Consider the following 12797-nt stretch of genomic DNA (forward strand, 5'->3'; position numbering starts at 1 on the left):
CACTCTTAACCGGGGTGCTTTGGACCTCATATTTCCCCCGTGCTGTCCCAGCCACTTTACTACAGCAATGAATTTTTCAGCGCTGCAGTACGGCACATACCATTCATGCAGAGCTGATTGTAATTAATGTATGCGTCATAAACACAGAGATATGTCAGCTTCGTATACCTTTTCCTCGTGTAGAGAGTTTTGGATGGCTATGTAAGGCACCTATTCACGCCCCTCTATTTCATAATTGCAATTGTTCCTTGGGCTCCCTGTCATTTTGCTGCCACAGGCTTGTGTGGGGTTGGCAGAGGAAGAGCTGACAATGGGGCAGTTTCTAAATATTGGTCATTGTTTGTATTGACTACATTTCCCATACTGCATTGTTTGGGCTAGGGGTGAAGTAGGTTGTAGAGAGAGTAGAGAAGAGAAGAAGAGTTGATGAGTGTAGGATTGTTTTGGATTGGGCAGGAGAAGTAAAGTGTTTCAGTTCCAAACTCGTCTCTCTCTGGGAAATTAATGCCTACACCACGTAATATCCCAACCTGAGGATCTCACGTTTTACACCAGCGCTCGCATGTTCAGTTAGAGCACTTGGCAAATAAGAGGAAGGATAGTGATGGCAAAAATAAATAGTATTAAACAGACGGTTGTTATGATAAACATGTAGCAATTGTGAGTTTTGGACTGATTTCTGAAGGATGGCTCAAACATTAAGTCATACACTAGGCTACTACCACTAACGTAGCTAAACAAATTTATAAATACTAGTAAATATGACTAATCACTGAATTTACAAAAGAAAACCAGATGCTACAACAGAATAAGAACACGAAAAAACTGTTCTATCTTGGGCTTCTGTAGAATGTTGGTAACAAATGTTAAAATCTCATTGGTATCATCAGTACTTCACCGATGCGTAAGGTGATCAAGAGTTACATTCATGTCAGATCATTCATTTAATGCTTTACTCTGTGTGCTGAGACCAACCCCATCATAGTTGCTTAGTCTTTTAGTTGATACAAGTCACCCCCCCACCTCCCTAAGTACTCAAGTTTTTCAGGAAAGGATTACGATTTGGAGTGATTTCTAAAATGATGTGCTGGTGCAACCCCTTGTGGGAAGTAGGAGGTTTTAATGTCGCTGATGGGAAGTTCAGTGCTTCTGCTGTGGTAGGAGTGAACTGCTCTGCGTTGTACATTGTGTTTTCCATACCATGTTCGATCTAAAAATAGAGCTTTCGTTGACTGTGAAAATGTTGAGTAGATGAGGCTCTGGAGGTTTGATGAGTAATGTCTGTCCGGTTTGAGTTTCCTGTGGTCAGTGGCTGCCTGTGTGGCCACCCACCTGTGTCTGCCTGGAGTATCAGATGACTACTGCAGCAACATGCTGCTGGATTAAAAAAAAGTTCACTACTGGTACACAACTCACACATGAAGCGCGCTGTTTAAAATAATACTGAAAGGGACCAGTAGACCCAGTGCAGCCTCTCCCCGTCGCTCAGTGTTTGGCCGGCCATAAATCTGTTGGACCACACGCTTCTCAATGTGGACTTCCAGACTTCTGCCTAATCCCAATGAAAACTGAGCCAGTGTCGTAGCCCATCTGTTTGAACTGTGTGTGTGTGTGTGTATGTGTGTGTGTGTGTGTGTGTGTGTCATTCTTTCTCCAGGGGCAATTAGTCAAGCTTCTATTTCATTTGTTCCTTTGTGATTAATCTCCCTGCTCTTAGTCACCGTCGGTCTTCTGCCTTCCTGCCATGCCTCTTCTGCCGTTAGCTGCATGAGTTTATCCAGTGCCACTGTCATCGCCTGATCATCTCTACCTTCCTGTTTTGCTTTATCTTCCCTCTTCCTTAGTCTGTCACTGTCTCACTCCGTCTCCCGTATGTATCTGTGTGTGTGTGTGTTTGTATGTTCACGTGTGTGTGTGTGTTTTGTCCATTGTCTGATGTGTGTGTCCTGTATTTGTTCTGTGTGTGTGTTCCCTGTAGTGATTGTCAAAGGCACTGGATGGATAGCGTGGAGGCTGAAACCCTGTACCTGTCCGTGGAGCAGCAGGGGCAGCACGGGCCGGCCCAATGCGAGCTTCCCCTCTCTGCCCTGGAGGCTGGAGCCCCGGGCGGGTAAGAACGCATCCCTTCCCCTACCCCCTCCGTAACGCCCAGCTCTTCTCTGCTTCGCTCCTCTCCTCTACTCTCGCAGGAGTTACACCATCTCTGCCAGGATAGACCCACAGTCTCCTTATCTTCCTCTCCTTGGCCTTCTCTCAATGAATGCTCTCTTCTGTGCCAAGAGACACACACTTGGGCTATTCTAGAAGAGTCACACACTCTTATGCGTGCCTGGGAGGAACCCGTTGCTTTTTGTGTCGGTCAGGCGATACTAATGGACTTAACTGTAGCTCTTCACCCTTTTTGGTTAGAGAGTGTCCGTACCACCTGTGTTCACCAAACCTGTTTTAAGGCTGGGTCTGATTATCTAATATCTGCTGTCAGTAAGATTTAATGAGGCCTATAAAAAAGGACACCATCTTTAAGCCTAGTCAAATGTAATGAATGCGTGGTAGAGCTTCACTAACACCATTTCTCAGATTAAACAGAGAAAATTCATATTGATCTTTTTGCCAGCTTAGCATGATGCATCGTTATCTAAAAATGTTTTTATTCCTGGCTACACATAGGCACACACACTCTGAAATGCAGGATAGCCTATTTCTGTGTTCTCCCTTTCATACCAGACTGCCTCCCTCACTTGTTTTTGTTTCTCTGGGTGTTTAAAACGGTGCAGTAATGGATGCCCTCTCCGTAATGAATCACCCCTACATTGCATCTAAAATCAGCATCTCAGTGATGGATCATGAGAGGTCTATCCTTCATGACCCTCAGTCATGATAGGGAAAACTATGTTTGGTGAAGAAGCTCGAGTTTGACTCACCAAACGTGATTAGCTGAAAAACCACAGCTCAAGTTACTGTCATGTTGATGTCTCCACTAAAGACACGCTGACTGTGTTGAATGAAACACGTTGACCGCGAACATTGGCTATCCCAAATTTGCAAAATGTCAGCGCATTGTGTGGGTCACATTATCTGAACCCTAGCAGCCATTCATTGTCTCATGTAATTTCTCTGTCCTGACTTCCTGCTGTTGTTACACTGCCAGGTAGACCTGTAGGGTTGCTCTGCGGCCCAGCATGCACAAAAGAGACTCTGAATCCATAGAGACTCGTGGGGAAAGGTTGTGCATAATTTGGCTGTTCAATCTTGTGCAACTCAGCACATAATCATTGGTTGGGGGGGGTCTTGCTCAGTCATGCCACTCAAACAGGTGTGATGGGGTGCGTGGGGATTTTCTGTTGAAGTCAGGTGGGGGTTGTAAAAGTCTAGTACTGGGCTTTTGAAATGTCACAGAGGCTGACGTTTTTTTTTTTTTCTCTCGCAGTATTGAAATCGGGTTCAGTGTTGGCTGAGCTTTAAAGAACTCCTTTTTTTGTATTGTGATGCCTCAACGTAGGTCAGAAGTAGGGTCAAAATGACCCTGGGACACACAGATGGAGCTGAAGATGACATTTTCATTTATTTGACTGACTGAACTTTTTGTGGGTGGAGATGTGAAGACTTCAGGGAGCCAGCATACTTTTTCTTCAGGGATGTTGCAGTTTCACAGTTTGTTTTGGAACCCGTCGACATTTTCCAATGCAGTAAAATGTTGAAATGTGATGCTTGAACGATGCCATATATATATATATATATATATATATATGAACTTTGATGTCCGTCATCTGCATATTCACATGATGCTGGAGTTTGTGATCCTGAAGGTGAGGTAGGGTGGAGTAGTGCTTTGAAAGAATATGGCTCAAACCTGCCATCATTTAAACATACAAGTTTACAGGCTTGCATCTGTGTTCCTTTCTGCCTGGATGAGTTTTGGAATGTTTGAGAGTGACTGTTTGGAAATGGGATGTTTGGATGTGAAGATTGATTCTGTTTTGAAATGTATTAGTTATGATGCTAGTTGAAACATGCTTGTTGTGAGTAGTGACATGCTGAGGTAGGGACAGGTTGCTGGCAAAGGTCGGCCTGTAAGCTGTTTGTATTTATCTTGTGGTATTTTTCGTTTCCCTCAGGCAAAAAAGGTACACTCCAGGCCCCTCCTACCTTACCCTACTGACCGCACCCTACAGCCCCCCCCCCCCCCACCCCCATACCCTCGCTCTCCCCAGAACAACAGTGTGAACCGGGCCCGGAACTTGATTTTGTCGGGGGGGGGGGGGGGGGGGGGGCGTGTAGTGGGTGCTGTATTGAGTGAGGGTTTGTTGAGGGGGCAGGGGGGGGGGGGGTGGGTGCGCATGAAGGCAGGGATTAGCAGCCCGCGCCCCCAGTCCATTCACTGCGTCCCGTCAGCGGCTCTTATCAGCATGGATCTGACACGCCGTTTATCTGACGCGGCAGCCCGTTCTGCTGGGGTAGGAGAAACGCACACAAAAAAAGCCCCTGGCCATCAGCACTTTCCTTTGTGGGGCCCGGGGCCACTGCATTTAGTGGCCTGACTCTGTCGCTGCCTAATCCAGACCCAGGGTGTATGCCTCTATGCTGCCACTGTGAAGGGCCTTTTTTTGAATGTGTGTGTGCGTGTGTTGTGTTCCGCCACAGTGCCAGCTTTTTTACGCCGTCGTCTCTCGCTCCCTCAGAACACTCGTGTTTTAAGGAAAATAATAATAAAAATCCTCTTGGTGTTTTTTTTTTATTTCTAGCGGTCTAGCGGTTTTTCTGGTGCTTTTTTTTGTTTTGTTGTTCAGATTGAATCTTTTCGAGGTGTTCATTTTTTTTCTTCTGGCCTCGATGAGGCGTCCACACGGCGAACAAGCCCACCCTCTTCTGCGTAGCGCCCCACAGGCGGTGACCCCAACGCCGGTTTTCTGCCGTGGTGGAGTGTTGTTACGGAGCGCTTTGTGATTACTACACTAACCGTGTGCTTTCCTGGAGAAGCTGCTGTAGTGTTTCTGAACAGAGTTTTTTTTTTCTGTCGTGTGAGGGGAAGAAAGGACGTTCTTGAAAATGTCCTCTTTTAAGCTTGACTTTCTGCCGGAGATGATGGTGGACCATTGTTCATTGAATTCGAGTCCAGTGTGAGTACCAACATTACTTAATTCTCTCTCATTTGTTTCTGGAAATTTCCCATAGAACTATGCTGTAAAGATAAATGCAGACTCTGAATGCAGGCACCTTCTAGAACATACAGAATTGTGACATAAATTGTACAGAAATTTGTGTATCTGGAGCTTCATAGCCTTTTCAATAGTCATGGTCTCGTCTGGGAAAAAAATTAAGTGTTTTGTGTGAATCGTATTTTGGACAGTATGGTGAATTTGCAGAGAATATAAGGAAGTAGCCCCAAAGAAACTAGGCTCTAATGAGGTTCATTGCTTCATTCACGCCATCATTATTTTTCTGTGTGAGGAGCTAGCATAGCTATTGTTCCTCTTTAAATGTCATTTATTGCCCTTGAAATAGATGGGCTTTGGGCCATTCTGTTACGGATGCCTTTGTTGGCAGCTGGCAGTGTTGGTTTCTCACTCATCCCTCTGCCTTACGCGGATCCCTCCTGGGCCCGTGAGAGAAGTTGACGGGCGAGCGCTGATGTTTTCAGACGTGCGCGTTTCCTGAGAGATTAACCCTCAGTGGAGGCCATGATCATGGGAAACGGCTCGACGTGGCGGGTCAGGAGAGGTCAGGCGGAGTTCACGCTCACGAGCTCCACGGCAGCAGAGCACAGCTCAGGATATCACACATGTAGATTTGAGCCCAAGATGTTTTTATGTAACATGATGGGTTACACAGAAATATACATGTACAGTCCTAAAGCTTCACAAATTAGGTAGCCTAACCTTGTGTCTGGGTTTTACACGACTCTCAGGGCTGATAGAGGGTTTATTAAAATGAAAAATGCAGCGTTCAGGCTTTCACTGACGACGTCATTTAAATGATTTGTTGACATTTTTTGCATCATAACGGTGCTCGTTTCCGTTGTTGTTCCCAAGGATGACATAAAGCATGTCCATGACTGAGTAGGAGGCACAGCAGACAGAACCTGCTCCCCTGCACTTTTTCTTTGCGAGACAAACAGAGATGGATCCTGTCAACTTTGAGAAAATTGCCCTCAGCGGTAAACCTCATGACACCCACCTGAGAAGCTTTTTGTCAGTGCGCTGGACTGACAATACAACTGAGCTGAAGGTGATCTTTCTGCCTGCTGAGGTAAACGTTTGTGTATTCAAACCAAGCAGAGATTGTTGAGGTAAAGTTGACAGTCGAAATTCACACTGCTTGAAGTTTGCTTAGTTCCTGCTTTCTGGTACACGCCTCGTGTCTGAGGCAGTCTCAGGTGGCGGGGATGTGACACAGGCGTCGACATGAAGATGTGGAGCTCTGTTTCAGTGACCTACTTTTGATGTGTCCAAACAGATGTAACTTTTAAGGTGAAAAAGGAGCATCTCGTGTGAACAACTCTGCTGTAGCCTTACGCAAGCCAGTCAGTTCATGTCAAGCTGAAAGGTCTTGTTTGAGTCTCTGTGGAAGGATATGGAGGTGGTGACACCTGTTCCATTTTGACGGCTCTGATCGATGGCTGGAGTTGACAGACTTGATCTTTCTTGGCCAGGCATGTTGCCGGATCTCTCAGCTCCTGGCATTTAGTCTGTAGACTAAAATACTTTTATGACTTGGTCACCCTTCAATATTGTTCTCATAAAATACTGTATTTTATTTCTCATATTAGGCTCCATACGATTGACTGGGGTGCCTCTGACACTGGTAATAGACGTTGCTGGTGCGTCACAGCAGTCTGTTTACAGCCAAGTCCGAATCTCGTGCCACGGCCTGGTCATGTGACTCAGCTGGCTGAAATTGCACGCCACTGACATAATATCTCCCACCATAGGAGTGCTAGGGCAGCCTGTTGGAAACTTTTCTGACCTCTGGCAGAATCTTTTGAGCATGGCCACAGACTGACCACTCCACAGTGTCCATTTCAGTCTTCAAAAGATGTCTCTCTTTGCTGATGGAGCTTATTAGTTGAATAGAGGTGTTTGAGCTTGTTGTGGGATCTCTGTGTGTTGAGCAGAGATGGTATGGTGCTGGTAATCAGCTAAGGGGTATGATCAAGTGTAAAGACTACTGCCACAGCGCACACTTGAGTGCAACTTCTGTAGTGCAGGCCTGGGTAGCTCACATCTTCTCTTTTGTTCTTTCCTTTTTCTCTACTCTCTTTCTCTGCCTTTTTTTTTCTCTCTTCCTCTTTAATTTTCAGTCCCCCCCCCCTCTTTTCTTATCTTTGTATGTGCTTTGGCCAAGAAGACAGCCGCTGTAACTCAATGATGGCATTATCATTACCAGGTTCCTCTCAGAGAATGGGAAGTAATATAGAAGCTTTTATACAGTTCAAGAGGGGAGCACCCCTCCAGGCTTTAGGATTGATTATTGATACGTTGGGATTTAATGGCCAAATCCATTTGGTTTCAATTTCAGCCACAGCAATCACAGGAAGTATCAAGTGACGGTGGTATTGTTGTTGCAAGAGGACCAGAGTGAACCCCTGCAAGCATTTTCCATAACAGTGTGATATGGCCATGAAACAACAGGGTGGTAGAAAGGATTATTATAGTTTTATATTACATTTGCACTTTCTGCTAAATTCCCTTACAAATCCAGTGCTCAGCAGAAAAATAAGATTAAACATTTTTTTCATGCATTTTCTCTGCATTCTCCTAACAATATAAGTACTGATGACCTCTGCCTGTCGTCTTTAGCTTTTTTGTGTTCCCTTTCTGTATGGTGAACCTCCAGTGAGAAGAGCTCATAAGGGCTCTGTACAGTGTCATGTTCTTTTGTGAGCGCCTCAGTAGCTCGCTGTTGGTGTGAGTCACTGGAGCAGACCTGTGACGTCAGAGTTCCCTCTCTCTTGCTGCTCATCGTGGGAGGTGTGTTTGTGTGTGAGAGAGAGGGGGGTTGGGGTGTGTGTATCTGTGTGTGTCACTAAGGCCCTACTGGGCTTCCTGCTCAGGCCAAGTGATCATGCTTGGCCCAGGGTTTGGGACCTGGAGATGAAGCAGCGTGTTGAGTCTGATCAGAGTGTCCCTGTGGGATCATGTGTTTGTTTGGGATTTTTTCGCTCTCGTTTCTTTTCTTGCCCAATTTAGCACTCTCATTTTAGTTTCTAATTGAGCTACTTCCTAGGATCGGGATTGGGGAGAGAGTTTGACTGGAGGCGGTAGTTTACAGGCAGAGGCACTCGCGCACTCCCCCAGATGAGAGCTTTCCTTCTCCTCTTCTGCCTCTCCCGCGTATCCTCATTTAGTTTCAGAGGTGAATGCACTCATGTCACACAGACTCGGCCCCTCCGTATCAGAAACAAGGTAGAAATGAAACAAACGAGGCAGGTCCTGCCGTCACCGCAGAGAAATCCTCCTCGCCGACAGGACGTGTGGGTGGGTTTATGAGCAGCCGTCTGGTTTGCATTTTGTAAAACTGAAGCTTTGGGGTGGTCGGAAGTCTGCCTGTTTAAAGGGGTCTCCATAGAGACGGGCTTCAGAAGGTTCCTGAAAGATGCAAAAGAATGGATGCTGTGTTAAGTGTGTTGCTAACAGGCTAATGAGTGTCGTCATGACGAGGCGCTGTGTGTTGCCTGAGGGATGGATTGAGGGCTAATGTTTCCTGGGATGAGCAGAGTGCTGTCCTAGGCTGCCAGTAACGCTACCTTAAAGCATCCTGTGATTCCATGTCTGCTCTGCCTCCTCTAATACTGCTCTTGGATGCCTCCGCATACAAGCATCACTTTGATTTGTATGTGTTATGTACAGGCCTCTGTACATGTTCGTGGTCATCCTCTTGTTTGGCAAGCAAATAAACCAGTTTAAAAGTAAATCCTCTGCTCGAGGACTTGAGCCCAAGCAGTGATGGAGAGTGTCCTTGCTTGTGTGCGCAGATCGAAGAAGATGAACGGGACCCTGGACCACCCCGACCAGCCGGACATAGACGCCATAAAGATGTTCGTGGGGCAGATCCCGCGCTCCTGGTCGGAGGAGCAGCTGAGGGAGCTCTTCGAGCCGTACGGCGCTGTCTACGAGATCAACGTGCTCCGCGACCGCAGCCAAAATCCCCCGCAAAGCAAAGGTGAGAACTCAGGGGAAACAGGACTGCAGATAGACTGACGCTAGATACCCGGCTCTTCCCAAGTTAAGTAACATCAATTAGTGCCGAGTGTATTTAAAATGAAACGTAGTGTAAGAAAGTTTGGTGGTTATTTTTTATTTTTTTTTCCCCTCTCTCCCATCATTTTTGGACACTTGAACCAAGTTTCTAGTAAGTGGCTAGTTTCACAAAAAAGCTATGTCAGTCTTGCATGTACTTGTATGTAAATTATTTAAGCTTTAATTGTCATTTAAGTTTCATAATCAGACATCATGAAGAGATGGAATTGTTTTCAAAACTTAAAAAAAATGGAAGATGTCTTCCAAACATGGTCTTGAGCCTGAGATTGGTGATCATGAATACTAAAAGAGAAAATAAATGCTCTTGGTGTGACCTCAAGCTGAGATGTTGATCCTAATAATAGAGCTGTATTAAATCTGTTCTCCCTGTCTGTTGGCAGGTTGTTGTTTCATCACATATTACACACGCAAAGCTGCGCTAGAAGCACAGAACGCCCTTCACAACATGAAGATACTCCCAGGGGTAAGGGAGATGTTAATTCTTGACCGGATGGAAATAATCTACACACACACACACACACACACACACACACACACACACACACACTCTCTCTTTTGCTCTTTCTCTCTTTCTCTGATTGTCTCTCTGCCTCTTCCTCCCATTCCTCCGCTCTGCTCCCCCTCCTCCCAGATGCATCACCCCATCCAGATGAAGCCCGCTGACAGTGAGAAGAACAACGGTGAGTCTAATGACAGTGTGCAAAGGCCCCTGAGGGGGTACGTCAGACATCAGCACTCTTCCCTGCTACACTCACACACACTCTCACTCACTCTATGAATGCTCTCCTGTGCCTCTGGAGCCTGTGCTGTACTGCTACAGATCAGATTAAGAGGTGGGAGCAGGAAAGACTAGAGGCCTGGGGTAGTCAGGGTGGAGGCGGAGGCAGAAGCACTTAGTTCTCTTCACCGTATACATCGAAAACTGACACCCAGTCAACCTTTTTCTTTTTCTTTTCCAATTTTCTTTTTTATAAAACAAGGAATTTGTTATTTTCTCCTGTCTTTGAACCACTAAATGCAACATCCTTTTCTATACAAAGTAGATCCCATTAGTTGTTTAATTTGTCATTTCAATGATATGGGCACTGCAGTGTCCTTTGATGGTAGTTCATATGCTATAGAGGAACATCACAGCTTTCTATTGAGGTATACCACAGCTCTCTATAGAGGAACACCACAGCTTTCTATAGAGGTACAACACAGCGCTCTATAGAGTTACACCACAGCTTCTGTGATCAACCTGCATTCTGTTGCTGTATTTCTCCATCTTTGCTCATTGTAATGCTGGAAGTATGGTCGTCATTTCTCTGCCCTCTTCACCTGTGTCTCCCCAGCTGTAGAGGACAGGAAGTTGTTCATCGGCATGATCTCAAAGAAGTGCAACGAGAACGACATCCGGCTCATGTTCTCTCCCTATGGGCAGATCGAAGAGTGCCGGATACTGCGTGGACCTGATGGCCTGAGCCGTGGTACTGCTCTCATCTATACATTCATACACACACACACAGACACACACACCTCTTACTGATGCAGCCATGCCTGATTATACACTTACACTGGCATAATGTAAGCTACCTCCTATATACATCTGCCCACACATGCATAATTGCTTGCATCAAGCATACAGTTGTCTGAATGAGGATTGAAGAGGAACACTTGTGAATTGTGAATCCCTCAGAAATGAACGTGTGTGTGTGTGTGTGTGTGTGTGTGTGTGTTGGCAGTATTTCAGTATCATGGTTCTGCCCTTATTAAGGTCACCACTAGTATCTTGCCCCTGGTCCTGTCGGTTCTTTTCCACTGTGCCATTTTCAGTATATTTCAGAGATTTGGCCCGTTTGATGGGATGCAGAGGCTGTGTTGCAACCTCTCCACACACACTGACACATTTCTCCCGTCACAGGCTGTGCCTTCGTCACCTTCACAGCGAGACAGATGGCCCAGTCAGCCATCAAGTCCATGCACCAGTCCCAGACCATGGAGGTAAAGACATCATCATCGGTCTGTCTCTCTCTCTGCTTCTCCTTCTCCTTAATTTGGTCTTTCTCTTACACCTTTTTCCAATTTTCTATCATTCTGTCAATTTTTTCTGTCGTTCTTTCCCCCCCTTGTTGCCTGTTGTATCCCTGCAGAAATGTCTGCTCGCATAACCAGTATTCTCTGTATGGTTTATGAAGTCCTGCACCTGAAGTGCCACTATTTTCGACACATATTTCTTTCTGCATATCAGATGGGTTGTATGTGTGTGTGTCTCCAGAGCTGGTCAGATGGTGTTCAGTATGTTTATTTAACCATTGCACTTGCATAGGGCTGTTCCTCCCCCATCGTGGTGAAGTTCGCCGACACGCAGAAGGACAAGGAGCAGAAGCGCATGGCACAGCAGCTTCAGCAGCAGATGCAGCAGCTCAACGCCGCCTCCATGTGGGGCAACCTGGCCGGACTCAACTCCCTGGGCCCCCAGTACCTCGCAGTAAGTCCCCAACCCCGCCCCCTCACCCCACCCCTACACCAGGCCAGATGCACCTCACCGTTACAAAATCCCTGAACCCCCACCTTACACCCATTTACCAGTCTTGAGTCTAAAGGCCGAGATACACTTCTGCAGACACGACTTTGGGCAAGACGGATACGGTGTGTCCCAAGTTTACTTGTTGTTGTGCTCTTGCAGACAAACTCACTACGAGACATTAAGACCTGATTAGAGATTTCTGCCAGCCATTAAAAAGGCTTTCTGCTCGCTTGTGCAACACTGCTTGCGCAGCATGATGTCTGAAATGTCATTACCATCCTGTTACTTTAGGAGGACATTAAGTGCTTTTACAGCGCCTAACACATCAGTAGTGCAGAGCTGGATCACAGTGGCGTAGATGGTAGATGCAGTGTCTTGCTTCATTTGCCAGGCGGTTCCTGGCTGCTACCATAAGCATGTGAGGGTAGTTTGTGTTAGCTTGCCTGAGATGCATGGTTTGGGATGCTTTGGCTTGGCACACAGTGTTTCATCTCGGATGACTGATGAGCCATAATGAGAACATTACAATGGAAATGTGTGTTTAACATGCGGAACGTGTGTATTTTCTTACGCTCTTGGCGCCTATAGTGCTCTTTGACATTTGACAGGGTTACAAGTACTGTTTGACATCTGATTGAGTTGCATGTATTTGCGGCCAGTTCAAATGCAGTCGGTGTGAGAATCTAAGCATGTTTGCAGATGAAGGGACTGTTTGTGTAGCATCAAATGATCAATGTCAGACAAAGTCAACCGTCTAATCCCATATGTTTGACTCCCTCACCTCTGGCCTGTGTGTGTGTGTTGTGCTGTGTTACTCACTTTGCTGTGTTTTTGAGGTATTTTATGCATGAGGGCTTTCAGATCTCTGCTGCACCATCCCAGCTCGCTCACAACAACAACAACAACAAAAACAAACAACAACAAAATCTCTCTTCTCAGACGCTCTCTGATTGGCTCTTTCTGTTGATGTGAGTTTGGCTGCAGAGAGCAGTCAATGACGAGCTCCCAAGGTGCAGCCTTGACGCTGGGCC

The 12797-nt window shown here is 46.1% G+C and overlaps 1 protein-coding gene across 18 annotated transcripts in view; it reads left to right on the plus strand.

The window, feature by feature from the left end:
• Positions 1-12797, plus strand: part of celf1 (cugbp, Elav-like family member 1) — a 33831-nt gene that overhangs the window by 7779 nt on the left and 13255 nt on the right. For 9 of the 18 annotated variants that reach the window (XM_031569093.2, XM_031569098.2, XM_031569101.2 and 6 more), the window contains exons 3-10: positions 1979-2110; positions 8972-9159; positions 9343-9348; positions 9638-9720; positions 9889-9937; positions 10592-10726; positions 11161-11240; positions 11566-11727. In XM_031569093.2, the coding sequence (XP_031424953.1) occupies positions 1998-2110; positions 8972-9159; positions 9343-9348; positions 9638-9720; positions 9889-9937; positions 10592-10726; positions 11161-11240; positions 11566-11727 (816 nt within the window). In that variant the 5' untranslated portion in view covers positions 1979-1997. The remainder of the gene's footprint in view (positions 1-1978; positions 2111-8971; positions 9160-9342; positions 9349-9637; positions 9721-9888; positions 9938-10591; positions 10727-11160; positions 11241-11565; positions 11728-12797) is intronic. The other 9 variants (XM_042708027.1, XM_031569100.2, XM_031569102.2 and 6 more) reach the window with 2 other exon arrangements.

This window comes from Clupea harengus, chromosome 6 (genome assembly GCF_900700415.2).
Source record: "Clupea harengus chromosome 6, Ch_v2.0.2, whole genome shotgun sequence".
Classification (NCBI taxonomy): domain Eukaryota; kingdom Metazoa; phylum Chordata; class Actinopteri; order Clupeiformes; family Clupeidae; genus Clupea; species Clupea harengus.